The sequence below is a fragment of the Chelonoidis abingdonii genome, chromosome 19 (assembly GCF_003597395.2).
Source record: "Chelonoidis abingdonii isolate Lonesome George chromosome 19, CheloAbing_2.0, whole genome shotgun sequence".
Lineage (NCBI taxonomy): Eukaryota > Metazoa > Chordata > Testudines > Testudinidae > Chelonoidis > Chelonoidis abingdonii.
Window position 1 is genome coordinate 5,407,769 of NC_133787.1, and position 26,474 is coordinate 5,434,242.

General features: G+C 42.9%; 1 protein-coding gene across 10 annotated transcripts in view; it reads left to right on the plus strand.

The window, feature by feature from the left end:
* The window catches only part of CNOT1 (CCR4-NOT transcription complex subunit 1), a 90,140-nt gene that overhangs the window by 55,958 nt on the left and 7,708 nt on the right, over positions 1 to 26,474 (plus strand). For 6 of the 10 annotated variants that reach the window (XM_032785185.2, XM_032785244.2, XM_032785195.2 and 3 more), the window contains 15 exons: positions 395 to 472; positions 783 to 960; positions 2,036 to 2,166; positions 4,293 to 4,589; positions 14,688 to 14,828; positions 14,911 to 15,015; positions 15,939 to 16,058; positions 16,653 to 16,844; positions 18,222 to 18,364; positions 19,016 to 19,124; positions 19,216 to 19,385; positions 20,304 to 20,556; positions 25,085 to 25,333; positions 25,842 to 26,005; positions 26,284 to 26,401. In XM_032785185.2, coding sequence (XP_032641076.1) covers positions 395 to 472; positions 783 to 960; positions 2,036 to 2,166; positions 4,293 to 4,589; positions 14,688 to 14,828; positions 14,911 to 15,015; positions 15,939 to 16,058; positions 16,653 to 16,844; positions 18,222 to 18,364; positions 19,016 to 19,124; positions 19,216 to 19,385; positions 20,304 to 20,556; positions 25,085 to 25,333; positions 25,842 to 26,005; positions 26,284 to 26,401 — 2,448 coding nt within the window. The remainder of the gene's footprint in view (positions 1 to 394; positions 473 to 782; positions 961 to 2,035; positions 2,167 to 4,292; positions 4,590 to 14,687; positions 14,829 to 14,910; positions 15,016 to 15,938; positions 16,059 to 16,652; positions 16,845 to 18,221; positions 18,365 to 19,015; positions 19,125 to 19,215; positions 19,386 to 20,303; positions 20,557 to 25,084; positions 25,334 to 25,841; positions 26,006 to 26,283; positions 26,402 to 26,474) is intronic. The other 4 variants (XM_075073669.1, XM_032785205.2, XM_075073670.1 and 1 more) reach the window with 1 other exon arrangement.

Here is a 26,474-nt window from a genome sequence, read left to right on the forward strand (position 1 = left end):
TTTAATGCTAAACTGAGGTGTTTTCCCCAAACATACTGCTAGGATATTGTTGTAGAATCATAGATTATTAGGGTTGGAAGGGAGCTCAGAAGATCTAGTCCAACCCCCTGCTCAAAGCAGGACCAATCCCCAAATCCCTAAATGGCCCCCCTCAAGGATTGAACTCACAACCTGGGTTTAGCAGGCCAGTGCTCAAACCACTGAGCTATCCCTCCTCCCCCATGTACTCTACATAAACACCATTATTGAAAAATGTCATCACCCTTTCACAGCCATACAAATACAAATTGCTGTTAATGTATTTTATGGTTTTAAAATACACTTGTGCTGAGTTTTAATTTACACCTTTTGGAAAGGAATTGTTTTGTGACACTTCTCTCCAATTCTTTGGTAGGTTTTCAGGCCTCCAAACCCCTGGACGATGGCAATCATGAACGTTTTAGCTGAGCTGCATCAAGAACATGACTTAAAAGTACGTTGCTTTTAACTTTTTTCTACATTTACTGAACATTAATGGATTTTCTTGACTGATCAGCTTAGCAAAATGTAATGCAGGAATACTGTTGGACTTCCAAACTTCAGTCCTCAACTCCATCTTTAAACTATTGCTGAATTTAGATGCCTCATTTAGTCCTGGTGCTAACTTCAGTGCTTCTAGACAGTCTCCTTGCAGAATATTGGTTTAATGCCTAGAGTCTTGAGATATGAGGGGTAGAATGGGAAACATAGAGGGATTCCCTTATTAGTGTAACCTAAAATGATCGTACTGGAATTTTGTGCAGCTAAATCTGAAATTTGAGATTGAGGTGCTCTGCAAGAACCTTGCACTAGACATCAATGAGCTGAAACCTGGAAACCTCCTGAAAGACAAGGATCGGTTGAAAAATTTGGATGAACAGCTGTCTGCTCCAAAGAAGGATGTAAAACAGCCGGAGGAGCTGCCACCAATCACAACAACCAGTAAGTAATTGATGTTTCAGCTGTATTGCAAAAATACAATCTACTGCTTTTGATAAAGTGAGGCTTGCTAAATTACTTATAGCAGCAGTTTTTAGTGAGTTATATTTGGCAAGACCCCAGAATTTGGAGAAGGACTTGATGAGAGAGCTTCTAGACATGTTTGCATGTACCAAAAACGGAATTCTTTCTGCATTGTCAGATATCACTTAGGGGACAAATAAGGCTTCCGTATTAGCCATTCTGGCAAACAGCATGACAACCTCAATTTTTTTACAAGGATATGTTTAGCCTATTCCCCCAGTCTGGAGGACCAGTGGACTGCTTTTCATCTGGTCCCTATCCTTTGACCTGTCTGACTTGGATGGCCCTACCAGGAGGTAAAACTCCCACTGGTAAAATGCTTGGGTCATTCATATGTCATGGTGTCAAGGTGCAGTCCCCAGCAAAGGATGTACCAAAACTGTCCACATACTCAGTGTCTGTACACACAATGGTTTTAAACTAAAAAGCAGGATAGTGATTTGAGCTGCGGGATTGGTTTTAAACTCAAGTGTAATAGCATAAGCTACACAGGGCTGCTTACCTTATCTCACAAAGGAATCCGATGTAGTAGAGCTTGACTGAAAAGTGTACAATTACAAAGTCTCAGTGCTTGAACACAGACTGGGACATCAATGAAGTGTGATGCTTAAACTATTGAAAAAGGTAAGCAATTTAGTCTAAAGAAATGAGTGGAAGTGATGCCAGGGACTGTTCTTACATGGAAAATCTGTAAATACTGTATGCTGGGGAGGGTGGCAAGGTGCACTTGCGGAATGGCAGCCAAGGATTGCTATAATTTGTGCATGACAGTAAATAATGCTGTCTTTCTACAAATTAAGGTGGAGAATGGTGTAAGCTGTTACTGGCTTATCACCCTGCTTTCAGAAGCCTTGCAATTAAATGGTAAAAACTTAATTTTTCAAATGATGGACTCCAAGTGTATGAGGCAAGCATAGAATTTTAGTTTCTCAGAGAATTAGTTTCTAGTAAAGAAGCAACTCTAATGAATTCTTATAACTTCTATGTTCTACAGCTGCTTCTACAACCCCAGCTACTAACACCACTTGTACAGCATCCGTTCCTCCACAACCTCAGTACAGTTACCATGACATCAATGTCTACTCTCTGGGAGGGCTGGCTCCACACATTACTCTAAATCCTACTGTAAGTACTAGAGCTCATTGTGGTTTCGTTACAGAAACTTTCTGTAGTCCAGAGTAGAAGATGGCCTGCAGGGCTCTGACTTTCACCAAAAGGCACTCTTCTGAAATTGAGGAATGAGTTATGTTGACTGGAGTTAAGCACAATGTATACAGGTGGTCTGCATCTTTCACACAAGTATGTGAGTCCTCGTATGTCCTGCCAGAACTGTTTCTGCACTAAGCTCCTCCTATGAGTGGTGTCAAATTGCCTTGAAACTTTTTAGGCTAGCATCTACTAGAAACCAGAATGAGACCCACCCATCTGTACCTTCGGACTTGAACCAAATTCGAAATTGATTTTGAAGTAAGGGAAGTGCAGTTAGCACCTCCGCATTTACTGGAGTAAGTTCAATCTGTGGTAAAGAGATTCAGTCTTTTACTTCTGAATGCCTGATAGCTCTTCAGTTCCAGGTAGCAGCAGTAACTAAGAATGCTTTTCTGCTGTTCGCTAGGAGTTCTGGTCTAACCTTGCTAATCTAGAAGAGGTGATGACATTATCCACCACCAGGAACAACTATTGCTATTGGCTATATTTTATCCCACCCTTAAAGATCTTTTCAAAATTTCTGCCTCAGTAGAATGCAGTCGATTAGAGTAAACACAATTTGTAGAAGTACACAAAGCACAGGTGTGGCTAAATTTTTTTAGGTACAGTTTTGAGTTCCTTTAATGTAGAAACTCAGTATAGTTTAGGATTGATTACATAAAGACCACTTTACTACTGTTACGACAACTGAGATCAGTTGAGGATGCTTAGCTGACTCGAACTACACCCTGTTTCTAGTCAAGAGTGAACATATTGGGGTCCACGAGCATGGAATTTACTCCATCAGGGGGCTAACTTTCAATGATGTGCAAAATCAGTCTCTTCAGCCAAACCTCTGTGGAATGAGTCAAAACTAAAATGTTCTGTGTTGTAAGATTTTTCTGTTGTCCACCAAATGTCACAGAAATGTGGTGAACTAAATGAAGTTATGTAAACAACTGTTTGCAGGAGTACCTCAATGCTGTCTTGAATAGATGCTTTCCCTGCACTTATCTGTGTGCACTAGACGACAATTTAGAATGCTAGTATTGAATATTTAATTTCATATAATTTTCATCTGTACGAAGCTCTGCTTGAGAGGTTTAGTAGTTTAAACTAACTGTTGGTGATGTCAAGAATGAGGAGTGGACATCTGAACCTTTTTCAGTTAGCCTATGGTAAATTTCGGTTGTTTCACTTCTCTCAGTTCCAGTGAGGAAGCTTTTTGTAACATCTTGTTTTAAGATTCCAGTTGATTCCACCAGCAATCTGACTGAAAGCTGTCCGGAACAAAGCCTGTTGAAGAACTTGTAGCTCTCATTTCACTCTTGTGCGCACTGGAATGCGGGTGGACAAAGGCACCAACAAAAACATTTTTAAGGAGACTTAGTTTCTTTCAGTTAGTCTCGGGTTTTGCAAATAACACTAGGAGGTATCTCTCTTTTTTTTTTTTTTTTTAAGCGCATTTTCTGTTTTTGTGCATTGGGATAGCACTGCCTATCTTCCCTTTTTGTATGGGTTTTTCAGAGCAACAGGTCAAAATCAGAGTTTGCAGGGGACTCAAAGAAGGTGTACGACCTGATACTAACTTTCATTTTTAATCCAACTTTATTTTAAATTCCTTCAAGGGATGCCCTTCTGCAAGGTAAAACTGTACCTTTTGTAGTTTTGCTGCCCAATCTCCTATATACCTCCCAGTTTTTGTCTCTTTGCCTCTTACCATTTTTAATTAGCTTTCTGTTCACTTCCAGATTTTTTTCTCTAGTTCTTTTTGAAAGGATTACTTCTGTTCTCTTGTAGCCAAAAGCACTCTGCTACTGATGTTGTCAAACAAGTATCTGTTGGCTGGCTGAGGAGTGTCTCATGAGCTGAAAAGCTGTAATTCACAGTTAAAGTTGCTGATGTTTTTTGGCAATCCACATCTGATCTTTTTTTAAAAAAAAAACAGTCAGAACTACGATTTTACTATTTTTAAAAGTAGATGTATGAGTACTTGTTCTTTGACTTTGGTTTGACCCTTCTGTTGCCTAATCACTTAAAGTTGTTTTAATTTTCCCCTGTAGATTCCACTGTTCCAGGCCCACCCACAGCTAAAGCAGTGTGTGCGTCAAGCTATAGAGCGTGCAGTGCAAGAGCTTGTCCATCCAGTGGTAGACCGGTCCATTAAGATTGCCATGACTACCTGTGAACAGATAGTCAGAAAGGACTTTGCACTGGATTCAGAGGAGTCACGCATGCGTGTAGCGGCACACCACATGATGCGGAACCTGACTGCTGGTATGGCCATGATTACCTGCAGGGAACCTCTGATGATGAGCATCGCTACCAACTTGAAGAACAGTTTTGCTACTGCGCTGCGGGTAAGATGGTGCAACTTCATTGAATGTCACTCATTAGCATTGACTTTGTAATTAATTGCATTGCCATAAACTGAGTACTTGTCTATTGGAGTTACCTGGAATCATGAATATGGGGGTAGAGGATCCCAGGGATCCAAAAATCTTTGTACGATTGTGACCATATGGTTAGCTGAAGCGGAACTAAATTTGCCTTAAAATGGTAGAGGAGTTGTTAGCCCTCGGTCTTTACAGACTGTTGAGATGCATCTTCTGGTGTCTGTGTATCATACTTCATAGAACCAAACCTTCTTGACTGCCTTCACCTTTCCTGTTCTTGGAGTGCATGGGCCTGTTACTTTTTAATTCAAAAACAATGAGAGAGTAGCCCTTGGTACTGAAAAGTAAACTTCCTGGCAAAATATACAAGTTTGTCTTTGTATATGTATGTGTGCTTCAGACCATCCATTCCATTCACCTAATTTTTCTGTTAGCAAGTATAAAATTGAGAGATTATTCTGTACAATTAAACTGCTTGATTTACTGACTTTTCTAGAGGCTTTTAAGTCTAACACATTATTTTAAAGCTTCCCCTGTGGCTTTTCTCCATTGGCTAAACTAATGATGATGCAATTTTGTTTTAAACAATTTATGAACTGCCGCCCTTAACAAAGTGTTTAGTAGATCATCATCCAGAAAACTTACCGTACTCACCACCAGCTCTCAAGTATATCTACCATTTGGGGTAGATACGAGGGTTGACGCATCATGCAAGTTCAAGGTATAGCTGTTTTGAGGGGTAAAATTAGGGCTTCAGGACAGATCTGTTTACATGTTGGTTAAGGGCAATCCCCTCCCCCTTTTTCTATGGCTGTGAGGGGTTATGTTGTAATGGACTGGCTCCATTGTATGGTAATGGGCTCAAGGCAGGATTTTGAGAATTGCAGGGAATATGAAAGGGTTAGTAAAGCTGACACCCAGCTCTCCATCACATTTGACCTCTTGGGTGCAATTATCTAGATGATTTGCTTTCTAACACTGAAGACAAGGATGAGAGTCAGTTGGCTGAGGCTCTTGCCATAGAGAGGAATGATGGTAGCTGGAGGAGGAGCAGCAAGCCTCACCAGTTCATGTTACGCCTCTGCTGAGAGAGGATTTCGCCTATTTATAGCATAGCTTCACAGTTGAAGATTCTTATTTATCTGCAAAGATGTTTAAGCGGTAACCTGTCTGCCTGGCAAGGATGAACTGTGTAACCACTTCTTGGGTGTGAACTTCTGTAGTTACCCATATCTCTGCCTTCCTGATGGACTAATTTACTGTAATGCACTTTCCTTGTGGCTATTTCTTGAGACCTGGAAACCTCAAGTAGTGACAGATATAACTGCCTTCTTAATGAGCAGAGCTTTATATTGAGAACAGTCAAAACTGGTGCTGCATGTCACTTTGTAAGTGGTGGTTATGGGGGAGGGATGTGAATTTCTAAATAGTTGCATATAGGGACCTGGTAATCTCGGACCACTGCTCCATGCAGTAGCTCAGCATTTAAGACCACCAGAGGTGCTTGAGCCCCTGGTTTAAATTGAGGGAACTGCTGGCACAGCGTGACTCTGGAACTCCCCAATTCATCTGTGAGGGCTGAAGGGCATAGTGTCAATCAAGACCTATTATTACAATGGGTGACTGAGGCATTAGCCAGTTACATATAACTGTCTTGATATGGTTTAAGCACTCAGAGCAATGGATGGAGGCTTCTACCTATCAGAATAATCTGTTAAAATATACTAATTTGTACCACCTTGTATTTTTCCATTTTAGTTCTAACATAGCTTTAGCAGCTGAGGTCTCATTAACAGATGATAAACACTCAGTGTAACTAGAAAAACTTAGTGCATATCTATCATTGCAAATTTCTAGTCCTGGCAGCTCATGAAACTATGAATAGGGATCTCATTATAGCACTGTGATGCATCCAGGACTGGACAGCAAATTTATAGCTAGTGTACTGTTTGACCTCTTGTCTCTCTTTACTTACAGTACTACAATGGATTTTTATTTTGTTCTCTTCAAATGAACAGTGACGCATCTTACATAATCCCAGGATCACACTGTCACCAAAATGCAGTCTGAATCTAGATCAACATTTGATTTAAGATGCCTGATCCTGTAAATCACTTGACAGATTCTTTCTATTTCAGCAATACGTGTAGAAACCTTGTTGCCAGGCCAAAGGACAGCACAATCATCTTTTGGGATGTTAAAACTAAACCAGGAAAGCATTTTAAAAAAATTATTGCTTTAGTTCTCTAACTAAAACAGAGTGAATACCCCTTTGGCGTGGCATTTGTAGATCAAAGAAATTTTGTCAGCCCATCTCAAACATTTTGCTTCATCATAAATTGGCTTGAAGTGGCTTTGTGGAGGTAGGTGGGAGGTTGTCACAGATCCACAGGATCTGTGCTATGCCTCTGCTTTTAAGCAGTCCTTTCAGTGTACCAGACCCCCAGGGGGTCCCATTCTTAAAAGGAAGCCAGATGGCTTCAGCATCTCAAGACAGTCTCTGGGCTCCAGAACTTCTGTTTCACTCCATGAACTCTGTCCAGCAAGTCCAAATAAGACTTTTGCCTTCTTCAGGGATTCGTCCACCTCAGCAAATATTTGCAGTGATACCAGGCAGCCTTTTCAAAACAGTAGGGTTTTAGTCAACTGGAACACAGCATTGGGAAAGTCCTCAAGATAGCATAGAAGAATAAAGGTGAAGATCATTCTGAATGGCCAACATTCTGACTGACCAAGCTACCGAAGAGTCTGTTTTTGGCTCTTCCCCCTCTTGGCCTCTTTGACAGTCCCGGGTGAGATCCCTGTGTCTTTCAGAAAGCTGTTGCTTGCTTGTCCTAGCCTCTGGTCAGATCTTGGTCCATTGTCTTGGTCCTCTTGCAGTTACTCAGTTTACATCTTCTGCCTGCCACAGTTTCCTTCTGTTAGGTATCAGTTGTCTAATTCTTGGGGCTTCCCTGGTCTTTCTGGATTCTCCACTATTATGGGGGTTTTCAGCCAGTCCTTAACCCATTTATACCACTCTAGAGTGTCACATGACCTAAACACCTCCTATCTCCTGCTTTACCCCAGGAGAAGCATTTTAACCCTTCTGCCCTCCCTAGGTAGCAATCCCTAGTCAAGTAAATCACCTGCCATACATATCGTTCATGAAAACATTACAGAAAATTTCCACTTCATCACAGAGGGAGTGAGAGCGTCTGTGCTCTGATTTCAGGCAAGATGCATTGTTAGAGGTAGAGAAACTTCACACACAGGCTTGTGACGGGCTGTTGTCTTGTTCAGCAGCAGGCAGTGTCAGTCAGCTTTTAAATGTATACCAAAATCTCCCTTGACAGCAAGTGGTCCTTGAGATTCTTCAAGTGCTGGTCCATATGGGCATTTGCTGTGGGCTGACATGAGTTCTGGTCGTCTGAGGCCAGAAGATTCTTCAGTGCAGTATCTGTTGGTCAGTGCTAGTGTACTATACCTTCCATGCTCTGAATTGAGGGCATGAGGGGTGGACTCTACCACTTGGAGTCTGTGACTGAACCATACTGTGACTGCTGCTTCCCAGCATTCCCACTTGAACTGGCTCTGTAAATAGTCTTTGTAAGTAGCTTATCTTAGATACTTAGCTTAGTAAGCCTAGCTGGACAGTTCAGGGCGGTCCCCCTTGTGCCCACTTTTCCAGGCATTAAGGATAGCCAAGATTCCAGGCTTCAGGCCCTGCATAGCTTTTTTTTCTAGGTCTTCTCAATTAATAACCCACCTTGAGAGCTGCCTGTACTGCACTGGGGATTGCACCTTCCTTCAAAGCATGACTGCCACTAATTCTTCCTCACACTAGGCATTCTCAGTAGTTGAGGTACGTACGCAATTTAAGGAACGCTCCATGAGGCCCCAGTGTGATGCTGGATCCTCCTCCTCCCCATCTTGTCAACCTGAGCCTCTGGGTAGTGCCAGTCTGGCACCGGTGTACTCTAGACTAGAATCCTCTCCCTCTTGGCCTCCAGTGAGATGCTGCGCCCAGGGCTGGGTGCACCAAGAGCTCATGGGGGACAGCACCACTGCTATTGGGAAGTGCTACTGCTCCAAGAGAGTCTCTGTAAAAGGGACAGGACTGACCCCTGCACTACACATGGATTGAAGGAGTGTTCATCCTCTAAACACACCATAAGAAAATTGCTGTGCCAAAACTCCTACCAGTGGATCCACCCGTACCCAAGACTCTCCCCAGCTCTCCTTTTAGGCCAGTGGTTCTCTCACTTTTTTGTATTGGTGAGTCCTTTCATACAGCAAGCCTCTGAGTGTGACACCCCCCCCCNAAATTAGGCCTTCATCAATTTTCAAGAAGGGTTATTACCTGAGATCACTTGAGATTTTTTTTTTTTTTTTTTTTTTTTTTTTTTTTTTAATATTTAGCATTATTATATATGCTGGAGGTGAAGCAGGGCTTGGGGTGGAGCTTGGCAGCTTGTGATTGCCCATGTAATAACCTCACAACCCCTTGAGGGGTCCTGACCCCCAGTTTGAGAACTGGTGTATTAGGCCTTAATATGCTCTTCCCGAGGACCTGGCAATTTTACACCGATCTGGAGTTGCTGATCCTTTCGGACCGGATAGTATCGATGGACATCCCTAAATCATTGGCACAGCATTTGTCAGTCCCAAGCACCAGCCATGCTGTGGGCACTTGGACACTGTCAGTGCACTATTTGCTGATTACTGTGACAGTTTGGGTGGTTGCAAGATGCACACAGTACTGCTGGCTCTGCCAATAGTTGGATTACTCCTATTCTTCAGATGAGCACAAAGGTTCCCCTGGGTGCTCGGAGTCCAGACATCAGTGCAGACAGATTCCAGAGGCTCCTAGGTGCCTTCACCCCATTGTGATCTGCAGTGTTGGGCTAGTGACCAGTAGTACCCTCCTTGGGAACTAACTTGTATCCTTAGGATTCCACCATTTGGGCTCCTGAGGTCTGTGCTTTTGAGTCCCTGACTGAGGGCACTGGGAGGTGATCTTTGGCACTGGTGCCCAGAGAGGAGCCTCAGTCCTTCCCAGACTGCTTTGTTCAGCAGGAACAGTCAGTACAGCTGGACCTGTCGGTAGCAGTTTCTGCCTTTCCAGCTGAGGTGGTGGCATTGGCCTCTCCTTCACCACTGGATGATCATAGGCAGTATCGGGACCTATTGCGGAGGATCACAAACTCTCCAGAACTCACTAGAAAAGGTTCAAGATCTTACTTGTAAATTCCTGGATAGTCTCCAGACTGCAGCTCCTTCCGAATTGACGCTCCCTACAAATGAGGCCTGATTGGAGCCCACTAAAATGTGTTGGCACACACCAGCTCCCTGTGTCTCAACCCCATTTTGTTCTTTCCAAGGGGGTGGAATATTTGTTTTCCTACTCTACCCAAGCTCCAGGCAATCAGGGAGCAAAACAGGATGCACTCGCATAGGTCCACCCCTTTGGACAAAGATGCAAGGAGACTGGATCTCTTTGACAAAACAACTCTTCATCAGACAGCTTACTGTTCTGCATAGCGAATGTTCAGGCATTAATGTCCAAATAAAATAATTATAATAAACTGTCACAATTTGCTTGTTAATAAGCTAACACAGAAATGTAGGCCCCAATTCCAGGCCATCCTGGACAAAGGGAAACTAGTTGCTAGATCATCTCTCCAGGCATCACGCAATGCTGTGGATGTGGCTTTCTGTTCAGTGGCCAGCAGTGGTTCTCAGAATTCTGAAGGCGATCTAAGGAACAGTAGAGGATCTCCCCTTCAAGGGTAACAACCCTATTTAGTGAGAAGACATGAGTAGCTTCACTCCCTCAAGGATTTTCATGCCACCCTCTGCTCTTTGAGAATATATACCCAAGTACTCCATGGAAATGTCGCAGGCTGCCTTCTCATTGGTACCACCCAGCACTATAGCCTGTGAGTCCCCTAGGAAGCCGTAGAGGATACAGCAGAACAAAAGCCACAACCACTGTCTTCCCCTCTTCAGTCTCACCTGCCTCCCAGGAAGGCAGTTACCACCACCCCCTTAGATGGCTGTCTGACACATTTTCTCCTCATGTGGCACAATATCGCATTGGACAGTTTACTGTTAGATGTTATCTCAACTGGCTACTGATGAAATTCCTTGCTGCCCCTTCTCCAAACCTCCCTCCCTATCTCTCTTCAAGGACCCTCTTTCATGAGAGCATTCTCAGACAAGAGGTGGACTCCCTAATCCAGTTAGGGGCAGGAGAGCCTGTACCACCCCCACATAGGAGGAAGAGCTTTTATTCCAAACATTTTTCCTCCCCCCCAAAAAAGAAGGGGGGCTGGAGAGCCATCCTGGACCTTGCAGCTAAATGTCTTCATTCATCGTTCAAAATTTAGGATGACTACACTGGCCACTGTAATCCCCTCCCTGAGCAAAGGCATTTGGTATATGCCTCTTGATTTGAGGGATCCTTATTTTCATGTAGACCTTCACCCCGCACACAAGAACTTCCTGTGCTTTAGTAGGCTTAGAGCACTTTCAACAGAGTGCCCACTTCAGCCTCTTGATAGCCCTAAGGTACTGTCCATGGCAGCAGTGGGTATGTGCTGACAAGGCAGCCTAATGTTTCCCTACCTAAGTGATTGGCTGCTCATGGGACAGTTATATGAGATAGCATGAGTGCCAGTTGCCTTCTTACTCAGCCTCTTTCCTTCCTTGGGATTTCAGGTATATCCAGAAAAGTCTCCTTTAATTCCTGCACAAGTTATAGAATTTGTAAGAGCAAACCCGAATGTGCAAGCAGCCAAAGCTTGCTTACCTTGGGACAGAGGCCCAACTTTGGCTCAGCCCCCAGATAACAGTCCAGTTCTGCCTGGTCCTGGTATGCTATATGGCCTCATGCAAAGGGAATCATGTAGGTGCAAGGCTTCACTTATGGTGTCAGGCCTGGTGCAGACAGTCTCTACACTTTGAGCAGGGTCTCCCTGGATAAGAGTGTCTTGCTTCCATAGAGCATCTGGCCATCACTCACCTGGTAGGAAATGAAGGACCGTGTCTGTGTAGGGGTTCACTTTTTGTTCTCACCTCACCTACAAACAGTTATTACAGATGCCTCCCTGATGAGATAGGGAACACACAGATGACCATACTGATCAGGGTCTGCAAACTCTACGATAGTCCCGATTTATATATGTCTTCTCAAGCTTCAGGCAATGCATAACATGTGCAAGATCTTCCTACCCTTCGTATGGTCCATGTGTGTCCAGATCAGGTGGGACAACATGACTGTTATTATATAATAAACAAGGGGGAGTGAAGTCTGCCCCACTTTGCTGGGAGGCAATCAAGCTCTGGAACTGGTGCATCATGAGTGGGAGCTGCACTCTTCAGGAGTGTTGTATAATTTTCAGCTATTGGGATTACCATCCTGGGACCTCTTTGCAACCCAAGGAAACACATATGCAGCCTATTGCTCTCAAGCTGCCTAGGGGCACAGTTCCAGAGGGGATGCCTTCCTGGTACAGTGGTTGGTCTCAGGAAGATCAGGCAGGAAAAGGCAACAGTAATCTTGGTGGCCAAGGCAGTTCTAGTTCACCACTGTCTGCAGATGACCTCTTGCCCATATATATGCCTAGTGCCTCAGAACGGAAACGGGACCGGCCTCTGTCCATCTGGTAGTCCAGTTTTTGTACAGACAACAAATTTTTAGAGAGCATGTTAACAAGTACAGTCCATCCTCCGTGATAGCAGGAAACCCTCAACAAGGAAAGGCTATCCTGCTACATGGAATGATTTTTCCGTTTGGTATCAGCAGCCTCACTTATCTCCTGTGAGGAGTCTGCGGTGCCTCTTATCCTGGAGTATCTCCTCCTTGAAGACATCAGCTGTATCCATTAATTCACTACTTAGCAGCTATTAATGCCTTTCCTGCTTCAGTAGACTACGGCTTGATTTTCATCATCCCACAACTGTGAAATTCCTAAAAGGCATTATTAGAACATTCTTTCCAGTGTTAAAACCTGGTGCTGCTGGCACATATTGAACCTTCAATTTGAACCCATGAGCCCATTCTCAGAGATTTGCAGGCAGCACCTTGGGGCTCCATTCACACTTTTAGAAAGCATTTTTGCCCTAGTGCAAGCTTCTGCCAAGGATGCTTCCTTTGTTTCAGCATTCCCACAGTTGTGGTGTGGGAAATTTCGTTGCACCCTACTCTGAGCCCTGTTTTGAGAGTTCACCCACAGTGCCTGCCCAGCATGTGAAGGAAGGAAGGTTACTGCTCTTATTGTAATTGTAGTTCTTCAAGATGTGTGGTCCCTGCAGGTATTCATGTCCCAGCCTCCTTTTCCTTCTGCTCAGATTCTCACTTGATTCATGCTAGAGTAGGAACCAGAGAGACAGTTGATCTGCACCACCCTTTGTACCCTTGGTTCAGATCTTGAGGTGGTATAGGGCATAGGTGCAGGCCAGCTGAATAATCTTCCAGTCTTAGATGCACGGAGTGTATGCCCGTGCACAGTGTGTCCCATGGGGACCACACATCTTGAAGATCTCCAGTTACTATAAGGTAAGTGATCTTCCTTTTCTGACAGTCTAGCCCTCTTATAGGTGAGATCATCAATTTCTGTAGACTTGAGTCATAGAAAATTGGATATGATGCAAATATCCACCTTGAGTTTTGTGCTTAAAATAGATGCATTGGATTTTTGCCTGCAGATGCTGACAACTCCCTTTTTGGGAGACTGACTACATCAATCATGGCTAAAGCTATGATTATCAAAGTAACATGAGCTGGAAAAAAGGATTAATAATCTCATAATTTGTGGCAGTTTCCCAAAGAGTCAGAAGCAGGTAAATCTGTGTTTACATGGTTTTCTGAATTAAGGGACAGCCAAGGATTATTTCAATTTTGCAGAGGCGCACTGTTTAAGTGACAGTTTCTACTATCCTTGTTTGTAGAAATCTAAAAGCAGCAGGGAATTCTCTACCCTTGAAGCTAAAGATATTAAAATAGAATTTTCCTGGATTGCAAACTAGCTTTACTGTAAAGCGTTGCTGTTAAAAAGATAATGCTGCAGAGGAAAAGGTACTGCAGAAGGTGAACCTTAAATCAGTTGTTAAATCCAGCTTTTGTCCCTAGACTGGGTTAGTAGATACCAATTTTAATATCTAGAGGAAGCAATCTGGTTTTCAGAAAATAATGGTAAAAAAAGGAGTAGACTCTGTTTGGTGGGGGAAAGAGACTAATGATTCTGATAGCTTTGACATCTTAAGTATGCTCCTAAAACACTGTTCCAAAATGTCTGGATTCATAATGCCTTTTCCTGTCTTTCTTGTCTGTCTTGAATGTAGCATAGATTGTGCTGTTGCCTGCACACTTCCCTTGTAAATGCTAAGGGAAAAATACTGGCATTCTAGTTAAGGCTATATTGTATACGAAAATTTGACTGTACTATATTGACATGGTTTTCTGAGGTACTGGGCACCCATATCCTATTGCTGCAATGCAAGTTGTGTACCCCTGAAAATAGGTCCATCTGTGACCTGTATTTCTCATCAGTACTCCTTTCCTAAAGTAGAGTAGTGGTTGCGTAGTCTTTCTGGAGATGGAAGATGTTGACAGACTTACGTGGAAAAAGTCTTTAGGGTCAGTTTTTCACATGCCATTAGAATAAATAAAGGAACTTACTCTGCTAGCTGCAGATGTCTGTCTTTTTAGTTTGTGTGGGCCATAGACTGTTTAACATGAAGCTTGTTTTCTCCTGCATAGGAACCGACTGCTCTGTCAGCCTAGTACTGATGGGCTTTCTTCCTTAATTCCGCACACTGGAGGTACAGGAGATCCCTCTTGATTTTATTTCTTGATCAAGTTGCTTGTTAGCTCCCCTACCTGCATGGTTTACTGAAAGTTTTGATATAAAATATAAACCATAAAGCATTTAACTTCATGCAAAGTGACTCATGTTCATGAGAACATCCCTGTTTGATACTGGCATTATGTATAGTCAGTGGCTCAGATTTCAAGATTAACTGATGCATTTTACAGTGGAAACTTACAGCCTTCATTAATATACTGTTTTTTAATAGGCAGCATCCCCACAGCAGAGGGAGATGATGGAGCAGGCAGCTGCACAGTTAGCTCAGGATAACTGTGAATTAGCATGTTGCTTCATTCAGAAGACAGCTGTGGAAAAGGCAGGCCCTGAAATGGACAAGAGGCTGGCAACTGTAAGTATAGAAGTGTCTGTCTTCTAGATGCTTCACATAAACAATACTTAGTACCAACTTCTCTGTATTACTGCTTTTGCAGGAATTTGAGCTCAGAAAGCATGCTAGACAAGAGGGTCGTCGGTACTGTGATCCTGTTGTATTAACTTACCAGGCTGAACGAATGCCAGAGCAGATCAGATTGAAGGTGAGAACAGACTTGCTGAATTTTAAAATTTTTGGTGGTGATGCTCTTCTCCCTCTCTTCCTAATCTTAAAACTGAAAAAGGAGATGGCAACACTTAGCAGATGAGTATTTCTTTGCCTTGGTCTCAAGGCTAATAATCTAGCTGCTTAGTAGCTGAAACATGAACAACTTTGCTTGTGACATAAGCTGTTCAGTTCTCCTCTTCTCTTCCTCTCAACTCTGAGGATATTGTGTGTTCCTTCTAGAGCTTGTCTACAGTACTCCTTCAGTGGAGAAATCGATAGGCTGCATACTTAAGTGCAGCAGCATAGACTGTGGATTTTCCTGCTTTGCAGTTAAGTAGGGTGTGGGAAATATAGGATTCCTGCCAACCCTGTACTGAACTCCTACCCGGATGTATACAGCTTTGCGTTTATGCTCTATAGGTAATTGGCTCTCAACCTTCCAGACTACTGTAGCCCTTTCAGGAATCTGATTTGTCTTGCATACCCTAAGTTTCACCTCATTTAAAAACTACCTGCTTACAAAATGAGACATAAAAATACAGTTTCACAGCACACTGGCTGAAAAATTGCTTACTTTCTCATTTTTACCATACAATTATAAATCAATTGGAATATAAATATTATATACTTATTTCAGTATAAAGAACAGTATAAACAAGTCATTGTCGGTATGAAATTTTAGTTTGTACTGACTTCCCCAGTGCTTTTTATGTAGCCTGTTGTAAATCTAGGCAAATACCTAGATGAGTTGGTGTACCCTCGGAAGACCTCTGTGTACCCCCAGGGGTACGCATACTCTTGGTTGAGAACTATTGGTATAGGTCACTTATTAGAACTGTAATTGCACAACTTGCCCTTTACTTTTTTCTTCGCTGTCAAGTGCCAAATAAAGGACGTGCCAGTTTTTTCATTATAAAGGTTGGTGGTGTGGACCCAAAACAGCTGGCTGTTTATGAAGAGTTTGCCCGCAATGTCCCCGGCTTCTTGCCTACCAATGATTTAACCCAACCCACAGGATTCTTGGCTCAGCCTATGAAGGTACAGATTTCTGTAACTGTGTGTGGCTCGAAAATACCAAAGCTATTTTGATGAACAGTACCGAGTTTAACATAGAATATCAGTGGGTAATCAGACTTTTATGGCTCTCAGAAAACTATCTTTTTGAGGGATGTTGGTAACCTATACAGCTAATTGAAGGTAACTTAACACCATCCTCACGTTGTGTGTATTTTTGTTTGAATTCTGAAGTGCTATTCATGGATCTGAGAGGACTAGATATGTAACTTTGGAATGAAATGGATAAAAATGCTGGTATTTGTGGGAGCTTGTTAATGGACCGACTTGTAACTAAAGTGGGATATTTGGATCGCCTCTGCCAGTTACACAATTTAGTATGGTACCAATATCTGACTGTACATTCAAGTAAAATATCACTAATCAAGGAATTAAATTGGCATTTGAGTTAAGAGTCTTTACAATGCATTTTCCGGTGCCAGAGGTTCTGCTGCAGTGAAAAGATTAATTGATATTTAATGAATTCTACATACTTGTTTTACTCTTTTAAACCCCCCCCTCATTATAATTAATCCTTGCCTAGTCGTACTAAACACATGCATGTTTCTTTTAAAACAGCAAGCTTGGGCTACAGATGATGTAGCACAGATCTATGATAAATGTATGACTGAACTGGAACAACACCTACAATCCATACCACATACCCTGGCCATGAACCCACAAGCTCAAGCCTTACGCAGTCTGTTGGAGGCTGTAGTAGTGGCTCGTAACTCCCGTGATGCTATAGCTGCGCTTGGACTGCTCCAGAAGGTTAGTGTCAAGTTCTCCTGTGTCAGCTCATATGCACTTCAGTTGGCTTTTACTACTCCTTTTGCCAGTAGATGGCCTATAAGCTGGCAGATACATAGTTAGAATTGAACAAATATTGTGGGGAACTACTCAGTGAATTGTATTGAATGACCACTACTGCCTTTTTCAGATCTTAAGAAATGAAAGAAGCAAAAACAGATTGCACACAAGATGCAGACACTTGGCATCATGCACTCTAGGATGCCATGCTTAGGCAAGTCACCAAGGGGAACAGGTTCCTCACTGAGACCCTGCAGCTGGGAGAATTAAGTCTGTTGAATGCAGTTAAGATCAACTGAGATGATCTTGCACTTAGAGTGCAAGAGCCAGTCTCTTAATGTGCTTCCAGATCAACTTGGATTCCTTTAAATATGCTCATCAGTACCTTTGAATTACACGTGGAAGTAGACGAAATGAATAGTGCTGAGCACAGAGGCTATACTGCAATAATTCTGCTTTGTGCAGTAATTGAAACATCAAGGATAACACTAAGAGCATATTACAATACTCCTAACCTAGGGTCTGAGCATGGTATGTATGGCTTTATGGTGATGAGTGTCTAGAGATAACAAATGCAGAAGAATCTTGCAAGCTCTGTGAGGAAACTAGCATTAAGACACTCGAGTGCCACTGCTTTCTTGCTATCCAGGAACAATGATAGAGCTGAAGGTGCTAAAGGCTGAAAGCCTGTTGTGAAAATAGTTTTACATCCTCAGACGGTGTGGACCTCCACTGGGTTTGTCTTGACTAGGTCTTGGCAGGAGCCTAGACTGCACCTTGATCAGCTAAATTGATCTATAAGCTGATTGCCTTCCTAGTGTAATGCAGGGTAAGTTCTTTTTTTAGGACTGGCTTAGCTGCTATGTGTTAAGCCTCACCTGAACTGGCCACTTCTACTAAATGTAGACTGTCTGAATGCTTACTTCTGTCAACAGGTATCTTCTCACCCAATTTATTTTCATCCATGTTCTTATCTGAGCCAGACATAGAATTAGACTCTAGAACCTGGGTTTGATGAAAAGACATTGGCTTATGATGATGCAGCCCAAAGAGTTGTAATTTTTATCTTGCTGTTTAGTGTTTATATAAAATCACTAAGACGTAGTAGAGACCTGCAGAATACTTTAGATGCCCTCTCTGTGGTAAACTTATATAAGACCTTTCTGGATAGTATGGCATTATGAGCAGAGATCACAGGTTTTTGGACAGTATTTTAACTACCACATTTTAAGGTTAACAACGGGCTTTTGGAGAAAAGTACTTTAAGTTCACTGTTTCAGGAGGCAGTAGTGCAGGACTGGATTTTCCATATGTGCTGACCAGCTGCTGCTTTTCTAGGCTGTTGAGGGCTTATTGGATGCCACCAGTGGTGCAGATGCTGACCTCCTGCTCCGCTACCGTGAGTGTCACCTACTTGTACTGAAAGCTCTGCAGGATGGCCGTGCCTATGGGTCTCCATGGTGTAACAAGCAGATCACCAGGTCAGTAAAGGGAGGAAGAGAACACTTATTTGAATACCTCATACCTTGTCCTCTAGTCTTGTTGAGTTATCATTTGTGATTCCAGAACAGTTGTGTGTAAAATGGTATAACTGTACAAAAGACTAACTCCTACATAATTTGTCACTTCCAGTTTGTCTTGTCTATGGTGAACTAAAATTAGGTGACTAAGTATTACTGCTTTGCCCTAGAGTTTGATAGGAAACTACTTCTATTAAAAGTTTTAAACATACCTCAGGCGTGACAGTTTTGTCACTTTTTATAGAGAATCTAGTTTGAACAAGTCTCCTGCGTATTGATGTGGTGTTACTACTAGAGACTGATTCCAGGAGTGCTTGGTAGTGCGTGCCATTTTCCATGCTTTGGAATTAAAGTGTCATTGGTTCAATGTAAAAGTCCTTTGAAAAGGACTGATGACCAGAGCTAAGATCTGGCGAAGCTTTAGACTGCTGTGTGATGCAGTTGACTATTAAGATCAAACACTAACTTAGTGAATCCTGTAGAGGATATCACTGTTAGAGTTGAACAATAAATCAGTGTCTCAAGTCTATAGCCTTCTCGAGGCATTGCATTTTTCTAATAGGTCCAACTAGGCTAAACAAGCGTGTATAAAAAGGTGTCTAATTTTTCTAGGTGCTTGATTGAATGCCGGGATGAGTATAAGTACAATGTAGAAGCTGTGGAGCTGCTAATCCGCAATCACCTTGTTACCATGCAGCAGTACGATCTTCACTTGGCACAGGTAAGAGTTTACCTTTTGAACAGACTTCATGTAATCAGTTCATTAAAGGGTTTATACTTCATATTCTTGACTACATTTTCCATCTTGGCAGTCAATGGAGAATGGCTTGAACTACATGGCAGTGGCATTTGCCATGCAGTTGGTGAGGATCTTGTTGGTGGATGAGAGGAGTGTAGCCCATGTGACAGAGGCAGATCTGTTCCACACCATTGAGACTCTGATGAGGATTAATGCTCACTCCAGAGGGAATGCTCCAGAAGGGTGAGACTGAAATACTGGTCAATGATCTTCTCTAAGGTGCTCAATAGTGACCTGTTAAAATGGCTTAAAACTGTATTCTTTTTGCATATTCTGACTTAAACTTCCTCTCAGACACATTTCTGCACTAGATTCATCTAGTTCTGTCTTGATATCAGTGATGTAGTTCTCCCCACTTGAAACTCTTCTATATTTAAAACTTTTACACACATTTGTGTGCACTTTGGAAAAGCAAGTGCAATAAGGCTTGCTTTCTTTGGGGTAGAAGAAGCTCTGCTATGCACTATATTCCAACACCAGGATATCAAAAAGATTCTCTTAGTATCTCACTCAGCCATTTTAGGTTTGTCTAGATTGGGCAGAGACTGGTAGAGAAATAACCTGTATTAGCTAACATGTGGTTTCTAACCCAACTTAACTTTTTTATCCTTAACCTTTCTGTTGCTGCAGCCAAGTATCTCTTGACTTGCTCTGATGGTCTCAGATCTTACATAAGGAACACTTCCAGTGCAGTCTACTCTGCTATCACAGATCTGGCTACTAGGCAGTGGCATGTCACTGGTCCCTCTCCTCCTAAGGGCCCCACTAATCCATAGGAGGTGAAGCTTTCGTCCTGTGATGGGAAGGATGGCTTTGCCAAAACACTCAAGTTCAAGGAGTAGGGCTGGCTTCAAAATTTGACTTTCCCTATGAATGAGTTGGTAATTTTGATTGTACAGGGAAGCTATGGGAGTAAAGCTCCTTCCGGAGCATTGTATTACATATAGGACAATGAGACTAATAAAAGGCATCAGAAGGGCAGCTGCTAAGTAGCTTGCAGTATGCTTTTAACTTAGTCTCAGTAGCTTCACATTTATGCACTGTTCCCAAAAATAAAATGTATAGGACTAATTCTTAATTTGGGTCTGTCTGTTTCACTAGATTACCCCAGCTGATGGAAGTGGTCCGATCCAACTATGAAGCAATGATTGACCGTGCTCATGGAGGCCCTAACTTCATGATGCATTCTGGGATCTCCCAAGCCTCTGAGTATGATGATCCACCAGGCCTGAGGGAGAAGGCAGAGTATCTACTGAGGGAATGGGTGAATCTCTACCATTCAGCTGCAGCTGGTCGTGACAGTACCAAAGCTTTCTCTGCGTTTGTTGGACAGGTAGAGCTTTTGGAAAGAAAGGTGCTTTTTATTCGACATAAGTAGGGTGTGATGCCCTCAATGTTAAAGCACAGTGTTATGTATCAGTGTTGAACATCCTTTTAAAGTTTTCATGAGTATGAGCCCTATCAAAATTCTGTCTAGCTTATGTGCTATGGCATGTTTTTCTCATCACTGATGAGAGACTTTAGTGGAAAATCTCTCCTCTCTTCAGTGAGTGCTGTTCCAATTCAGTTACTGCAGCAACAAATTGTCAGTGCAGGTTGTGATTCTATTGGGTAAATCTAGCAGCAGGAGAGCTTCTATGGAGATGATCTTGGTAATAGCTCTGACAGCTCTGTCAAACAAAATTTGGCTTAACATTGCTTCTCCTCTACACTTAGCAGAAACTGTGTGTGGCAAAGTCAGTCTAGAGAAACCAGTGTCTGGTGGGTGGAAGTGTATCTGATTGCCTTGTCCTGCCTAAACCGGAAATGCCTTCAATTTTTATCCGTTTGTTTTTCATAGTATATCAGGGTTGGAAGGGACCTCAGGAGGTCATCTAGTTCAACCTCCTGCTTGAAGCAGGACCAATCCCCAGACAGATTTTTGCCCCAGATCTCTAAATGGCCCCCTCAAGGATTGAACTCACAACCCTGGGTTTAGCCGGCTAATGCTTGGAGGAAACTATTAAACTGGATGGGTTAAAATCATTTCTAAACTTAAATAGTATAAACAGTGCCATTCCTCTTGTTTCTGCTTTGACATACATGACTAAAGGGTTGCCTTGAAGCATTTGAACTCCACCCACCTAGGTGGGAGTAGGATGGGGATTGCAGTGAAGAGAAGTGAGATTTAAGTAGGCCAGTGTTTCTACTGACTGTCACTCTTCGGATATGGACAACAATGCAGCCGTTTGACGTGTTGTAAACCAGCAGCAAGGCTTATGCTAAAATAGAATTTGCAGTTACAGCTGCACTTGCTACAAAGCTAATTTAGCCATGGCTGCAAGGAGAGGAAGTTCCCAATTTACTTTGTAGACTGACTGCTTATGTCACTTTCCCCTTTAAAACTAAGCCGTGAGAACCTAAATATTCCATAGACTGACCAGCCACTAAGCAACTGCTATACGAAACCTAAACTGGAGTTCAGGTGTCTCACTGAAAGGCCAGGGCAAGCGGAATGGAGCCCAGCTAAGGGGCATTGCTTTCTTTTTCCATCTATTTGAGTCAGCTCTAACTAGAAGCCCTCACATCCTTTCTTGATATGAATAATCTAGTCTAGCTTGTAACCCTTTCACTTGAGAGGCTGACAAGCATTGCCAGAGTTGCTGCTCTCAAACTTCCTGTACACTCTTCATTCTGGCTTCAGGCCAAGTCATGGCACAGGTGTCCTTAGTTTAAATAGTGTTTTCTTTGTGATGGATGGGAACTAAATTCATACTCGCTATCTGATCAGCTGCGCTGGCTATTGATACCTGTGGAGTATTGCTTACATGGCTGTGAACTCTGACAGGCATAAAAGAATTGCTTGTGGCTCCTTTTTTGTATGAGGGGACCAAGAAACTAGTGGTGTGCTTTGCTCTTTTTCCCTGAGTGCTTTTACGTGGCATGTAGAAAGGTACCTACTTTTCATGGCTTGTGTGGGCTATTGGAAATGCAGCTCAATCACATAACTATCTTCACTTTGTCAGCTCTACGTCTTGGTTTTATTGGCTCCAGATAATGGAGCCTCTTTGCTTCCCTGGTTTCTGTAAGAGATTGGGGGCTGTACGAATACTAAGAGGTTGAAACTGCCAGGTAGCTCCTGGCAGGCCCTTGAGTGTAAGATTCTATTCTCTGTGCTGATCTAACAAATTCTTGTAATCTTCTTCTCTTTCCTTGAGGTGGTGGTGCAGTATGGGTAAAAACAAATCTTGCACAACCTGGGCTACTCCATACACCCTCTATGGAAGGGACCTTACTACCCTACCTGCAGCCTAGAAGATCCCCTTTCCCTGTGCCAAAACATGTTATCTGCCTCACTCAAACCCTCTGTAAAAACACTCTAGCCCAGGGGTCGGCAACCTACGGCACATGTGCCAAACACGGCACACGAGCCAATTTTTGAGCGGCCAACAGCGGCCTGTTGTGGTCCCAGCCCTCAGCCCCCCACCGCTCTCCCTTCTGGGGGCAGGAGGCAGAAGCTTGGTTCTGTGCAGCCAAGCTTCCCTGTGGTGCTTTCCTGCCCCGCCCCCTCTGTCCCTGCGCCAATCAGTTGATGGCCCTAGTGATGGGGAGGGGGAAGAGCGGCAGTGTCCACACAGCTCTGTAGAGGAGACAGCAAGAGGTAGGGACAGGGCCTTGGGAAAGGGGGTGGAACAGGGCATATCCCTTCCAGCTCCCTGCCCTGAGCTGCTCAGGGCAGGGGGCTGGGAGCACTCCTATGGGCTGAGCACCCCAGCCCTCTGCTCTGACACCTCCCCCCCCAGCATTCTGCCCTGCATCCCCCCACACACCCAGCCCTTTGCCCTGACCCTGGAAACCACCCCTACCCCCGGTCTCCCGGCCTAGGTGAACAGAACCCCAGGCCGGCAGCGAGCTGAGCAGGCTAGCGGTGTAAGATCAGCATTTTAATTTAATTTTAAATGATGCTTCAACATTTTGAAAACCTTGTTTACTTTACATACAGTAGTTCAGTTTATGTAATATAGAATTATAGAAAGAGACCTTCTAAAAACGTTAAAATGGATTACCGACACGCGAAACCTTAAATTAGAGTGACTAAATGAAGACTCAGCACAGCACTTCTGAAAGGTTGCTGACCCCTGCTCTAGCCCATAAAGGAGAGCATCTACATAGTTTATATAACATCTCACTTTCCAGCTGATTGTAAATGCTATATGATGCTCTTTATAAAGATAGATAATATATACGTTACAACTTACACCCATATTAATTTTTGTTTAACTTTCTCTTGTGCTGCCTTGCCCTCACATTCGGTCTTCACAGAGTAACTTATGTTTATGTTCTTTCTGCGTCTTGGCATAAATAACCCTTCATGGGTCTTGTACATAACTCTTTGTAGCATCTTTCTCTACCTCTTGTTTATCTTTTCTCTGCATGAGCTATTTCAGTCCCACTTCTGCCCCCTCAATGACCAGTAAGAAAATGGCTTTGGTGACATTTTGGGCTACTTTACACTCTGAACAAATGTAATTAGGGCTGCTAGATATTTCATAAATCTTTATTTGGAAGGGTTTGAAATAACTGAACTTTCTGAAATGCTTTGCTGCAGTTTTGACTCTTTTTTTTCCTTGTTAAGTTACATGAGAGAAAAAAGGAGCTCTGGTAACAACTGGACAAGGGGATAGGGCTCAAAACAGGCTGTGTTGGCTGCTTTAATTAAATACTATCAGGTCTTTCCCAGTGCTTTCTTAAATCAAGGAGCACGTGTCTTACAACAAAGCAGGCATGTACCTGCACGTTTCAAAAGTAACTTCATACGTTCTAGAACAGGGGTTCTCAAACTGGCGGTCAGGACCCCTCAGGGGGTTGTGAGGTCATTGCATGGGGGGTTGCGAGCTGTCAACCTCCACCCCAACCCTCCTTGCCTCCAGCATTTATAATGGTGTTAAATATATTAAAAAGCATGTTTAATTTATTGTGGGGGTTGCATTCGGAGGCTTGCAATGTGAAAGGGGTTGCCAGTAAAAAAGTTTTAAGACCCACTGTTCTAGAAGCTTCCCCTGAAAGTTTGACATGGCTACTCATGCCAGTTTCACTGCAGTAGAATTTCTGCTGCTTTTAAGTGCTACAGCCACGCTGTCAGTGTAACTTCCAAAAAGGTGGTTTGTCCAAGAACTGCAAAGTTGGGGTCCATTACTAATCTGGATTAATAGCTTACTCCAGTTTAACCTTGTACTTTGTTACCAAACTCTAGAGTTTTGTCTAGAGATACAGGCACTGGCCACTGAAACTATGCAGAGTCTAGCATTCCTTTTGGCATGTTATGTTCCTATGAAAAAATTGTTCTTAACAGGTGAAGTGTAGTATCCAACTATGAGTTAACAAGTAGATTTGTACCACTGTTGTCCAACAAGGCATCAGGCAAACTTTACCAACCCCAATCACTCTGATGCAATCTGTGGGCTCCTAAAGGTGGGGCAACTTGAATTCTTGCCTCTACTCTTATCCTCCTTCCAAGGCTTAAGCCACCAGTAGCAGAGGAAGGATACTGCTGCACTGATATTGAATCACACTTCATCAGCTCTGATGGTTGAAAAGTAGGATCACAGGATATTTTTCTCATTAAGAAGCAGGTGCCATTGATAAAGTACTTTTGTGTAGGAGGACAGCTTTTAACTCTCTCTAGCTGTTCCTGTTTGTTTTAGAAACATCTGTTTTGGGAGTAAATGGAGGTAATCGAATAGCTACCTCTCTGTAAAAAGAAATGGGCAGTAGTTCCATCCATGTTGCATGGCAGATGAATTATCATAAAAATGTTACTTGTTTGCTTCAGTATAACAGTGAAATTTTTTTAAAATTACCGTATTCTGTAGTTCTGAGGGTTTTTCTTGTCCTTGTAATAGATGCACCAGCAAGGAATCCTGAAAACGGATGACCTGATAACTCGGTTCTTTCGTCTTTGCACTGAAATGTGTGTTGAAATCAGCTATCGTGCTCAGGCTGAGCAGCAGCACAATCCAGCCGCCAATCCCACCATGATCAGAGCCAAATGCTACCACAACCTGGATGCCTTTGTGCGGCTTATTGCACTGCTAGTGAAGCACTCTGGGGAGGCAACCAACACTGTCACAAAGATCAACCTACTGAACAAGGTTGGAAATCCTCCCTCTTCCAAGCAGTATTTGACATGCCTAGATTACATAACCAGATGTATTTCTGCTTGTGAGCTAAAACATAGCCCTTGACTTGGGGTGGGGCAGACTGTTTTAGATGGGAACTAAACTTTCAGATGACTCTGAAATGGGGTATAGGCAGGACTCCAGGTTAAGCTAGGTAGCTTTGACCAATTTCAAACGTGGTATCGAACTTACTTCTTTGTTGCTGAAAAGGCCAATGCTGTCAGATATTTAAAATGAACGTAAAGTGTCCCAGATACAAAAAACTTCAGGCTGAAACCACAATAAATACCATTGGCTGGGTGGGAACTTGGATCTGTTTGTGAGGCTGAGCTGCACACTTAATGGACAATCAATATGGTGCACTCTGGTTACCAAAATGGCTTTCAGCTCTTTAGTACTCAGAATGCAGGCTTTGATTAGTGAAACGGTTTCTACAATTGACGTGTTAAAAACCAGGAAGCTTGTTCGTTCATTTCTTTAGGTTCTTGGTATAGTGGTGGGAGTTCTCCTCCAGGACCATGATGTTCGTCAGAGTGAGTTTCAGCAGCTTCCTTACCACCGCATTTTCATCATGTTGCTGTTAGAATTAAATGCGCCTGAACATGTGCTGGAGACCATCAACTTCCAGACCCTTACAGCCTTCTGGTACGTACTTCTACATGAATGTCTGTTGCCGAGAACTTAAGCTTTCTAATAGGGTGAGGACTTGGATTTAAAAGTAACTTGACAGCTTCGTAGTGGCAGCTCTGATCATTTTTGTAACCATAGTACCGTGTATTGTCTAATTCATTATTAATGGAGGTTATTAGTAAAATGTAGATGCTAATGTCTTACTATTTAGCACTATGTACGTTCTCTCACAACATTTGTGAAAACCAGTCTTACCACTGTGTGCTCTTGATCAGCTTTAACTTTTCTTTCAGTAACACATTTCACATCCTGAGGCCTACAAAAGCTCCGGGTTTTGTTTATGCCTGGCTGGAACTGATCTCCCATCGGATATTTATTGCGAGAATGCTGGCACATACACCACAGCAGAAGGTGTGGCTGCAATTTATCTTCTGTAAATTCTAACTCTTACTGAAAAGTGTGCCTAACTGATTGATTGGATGCT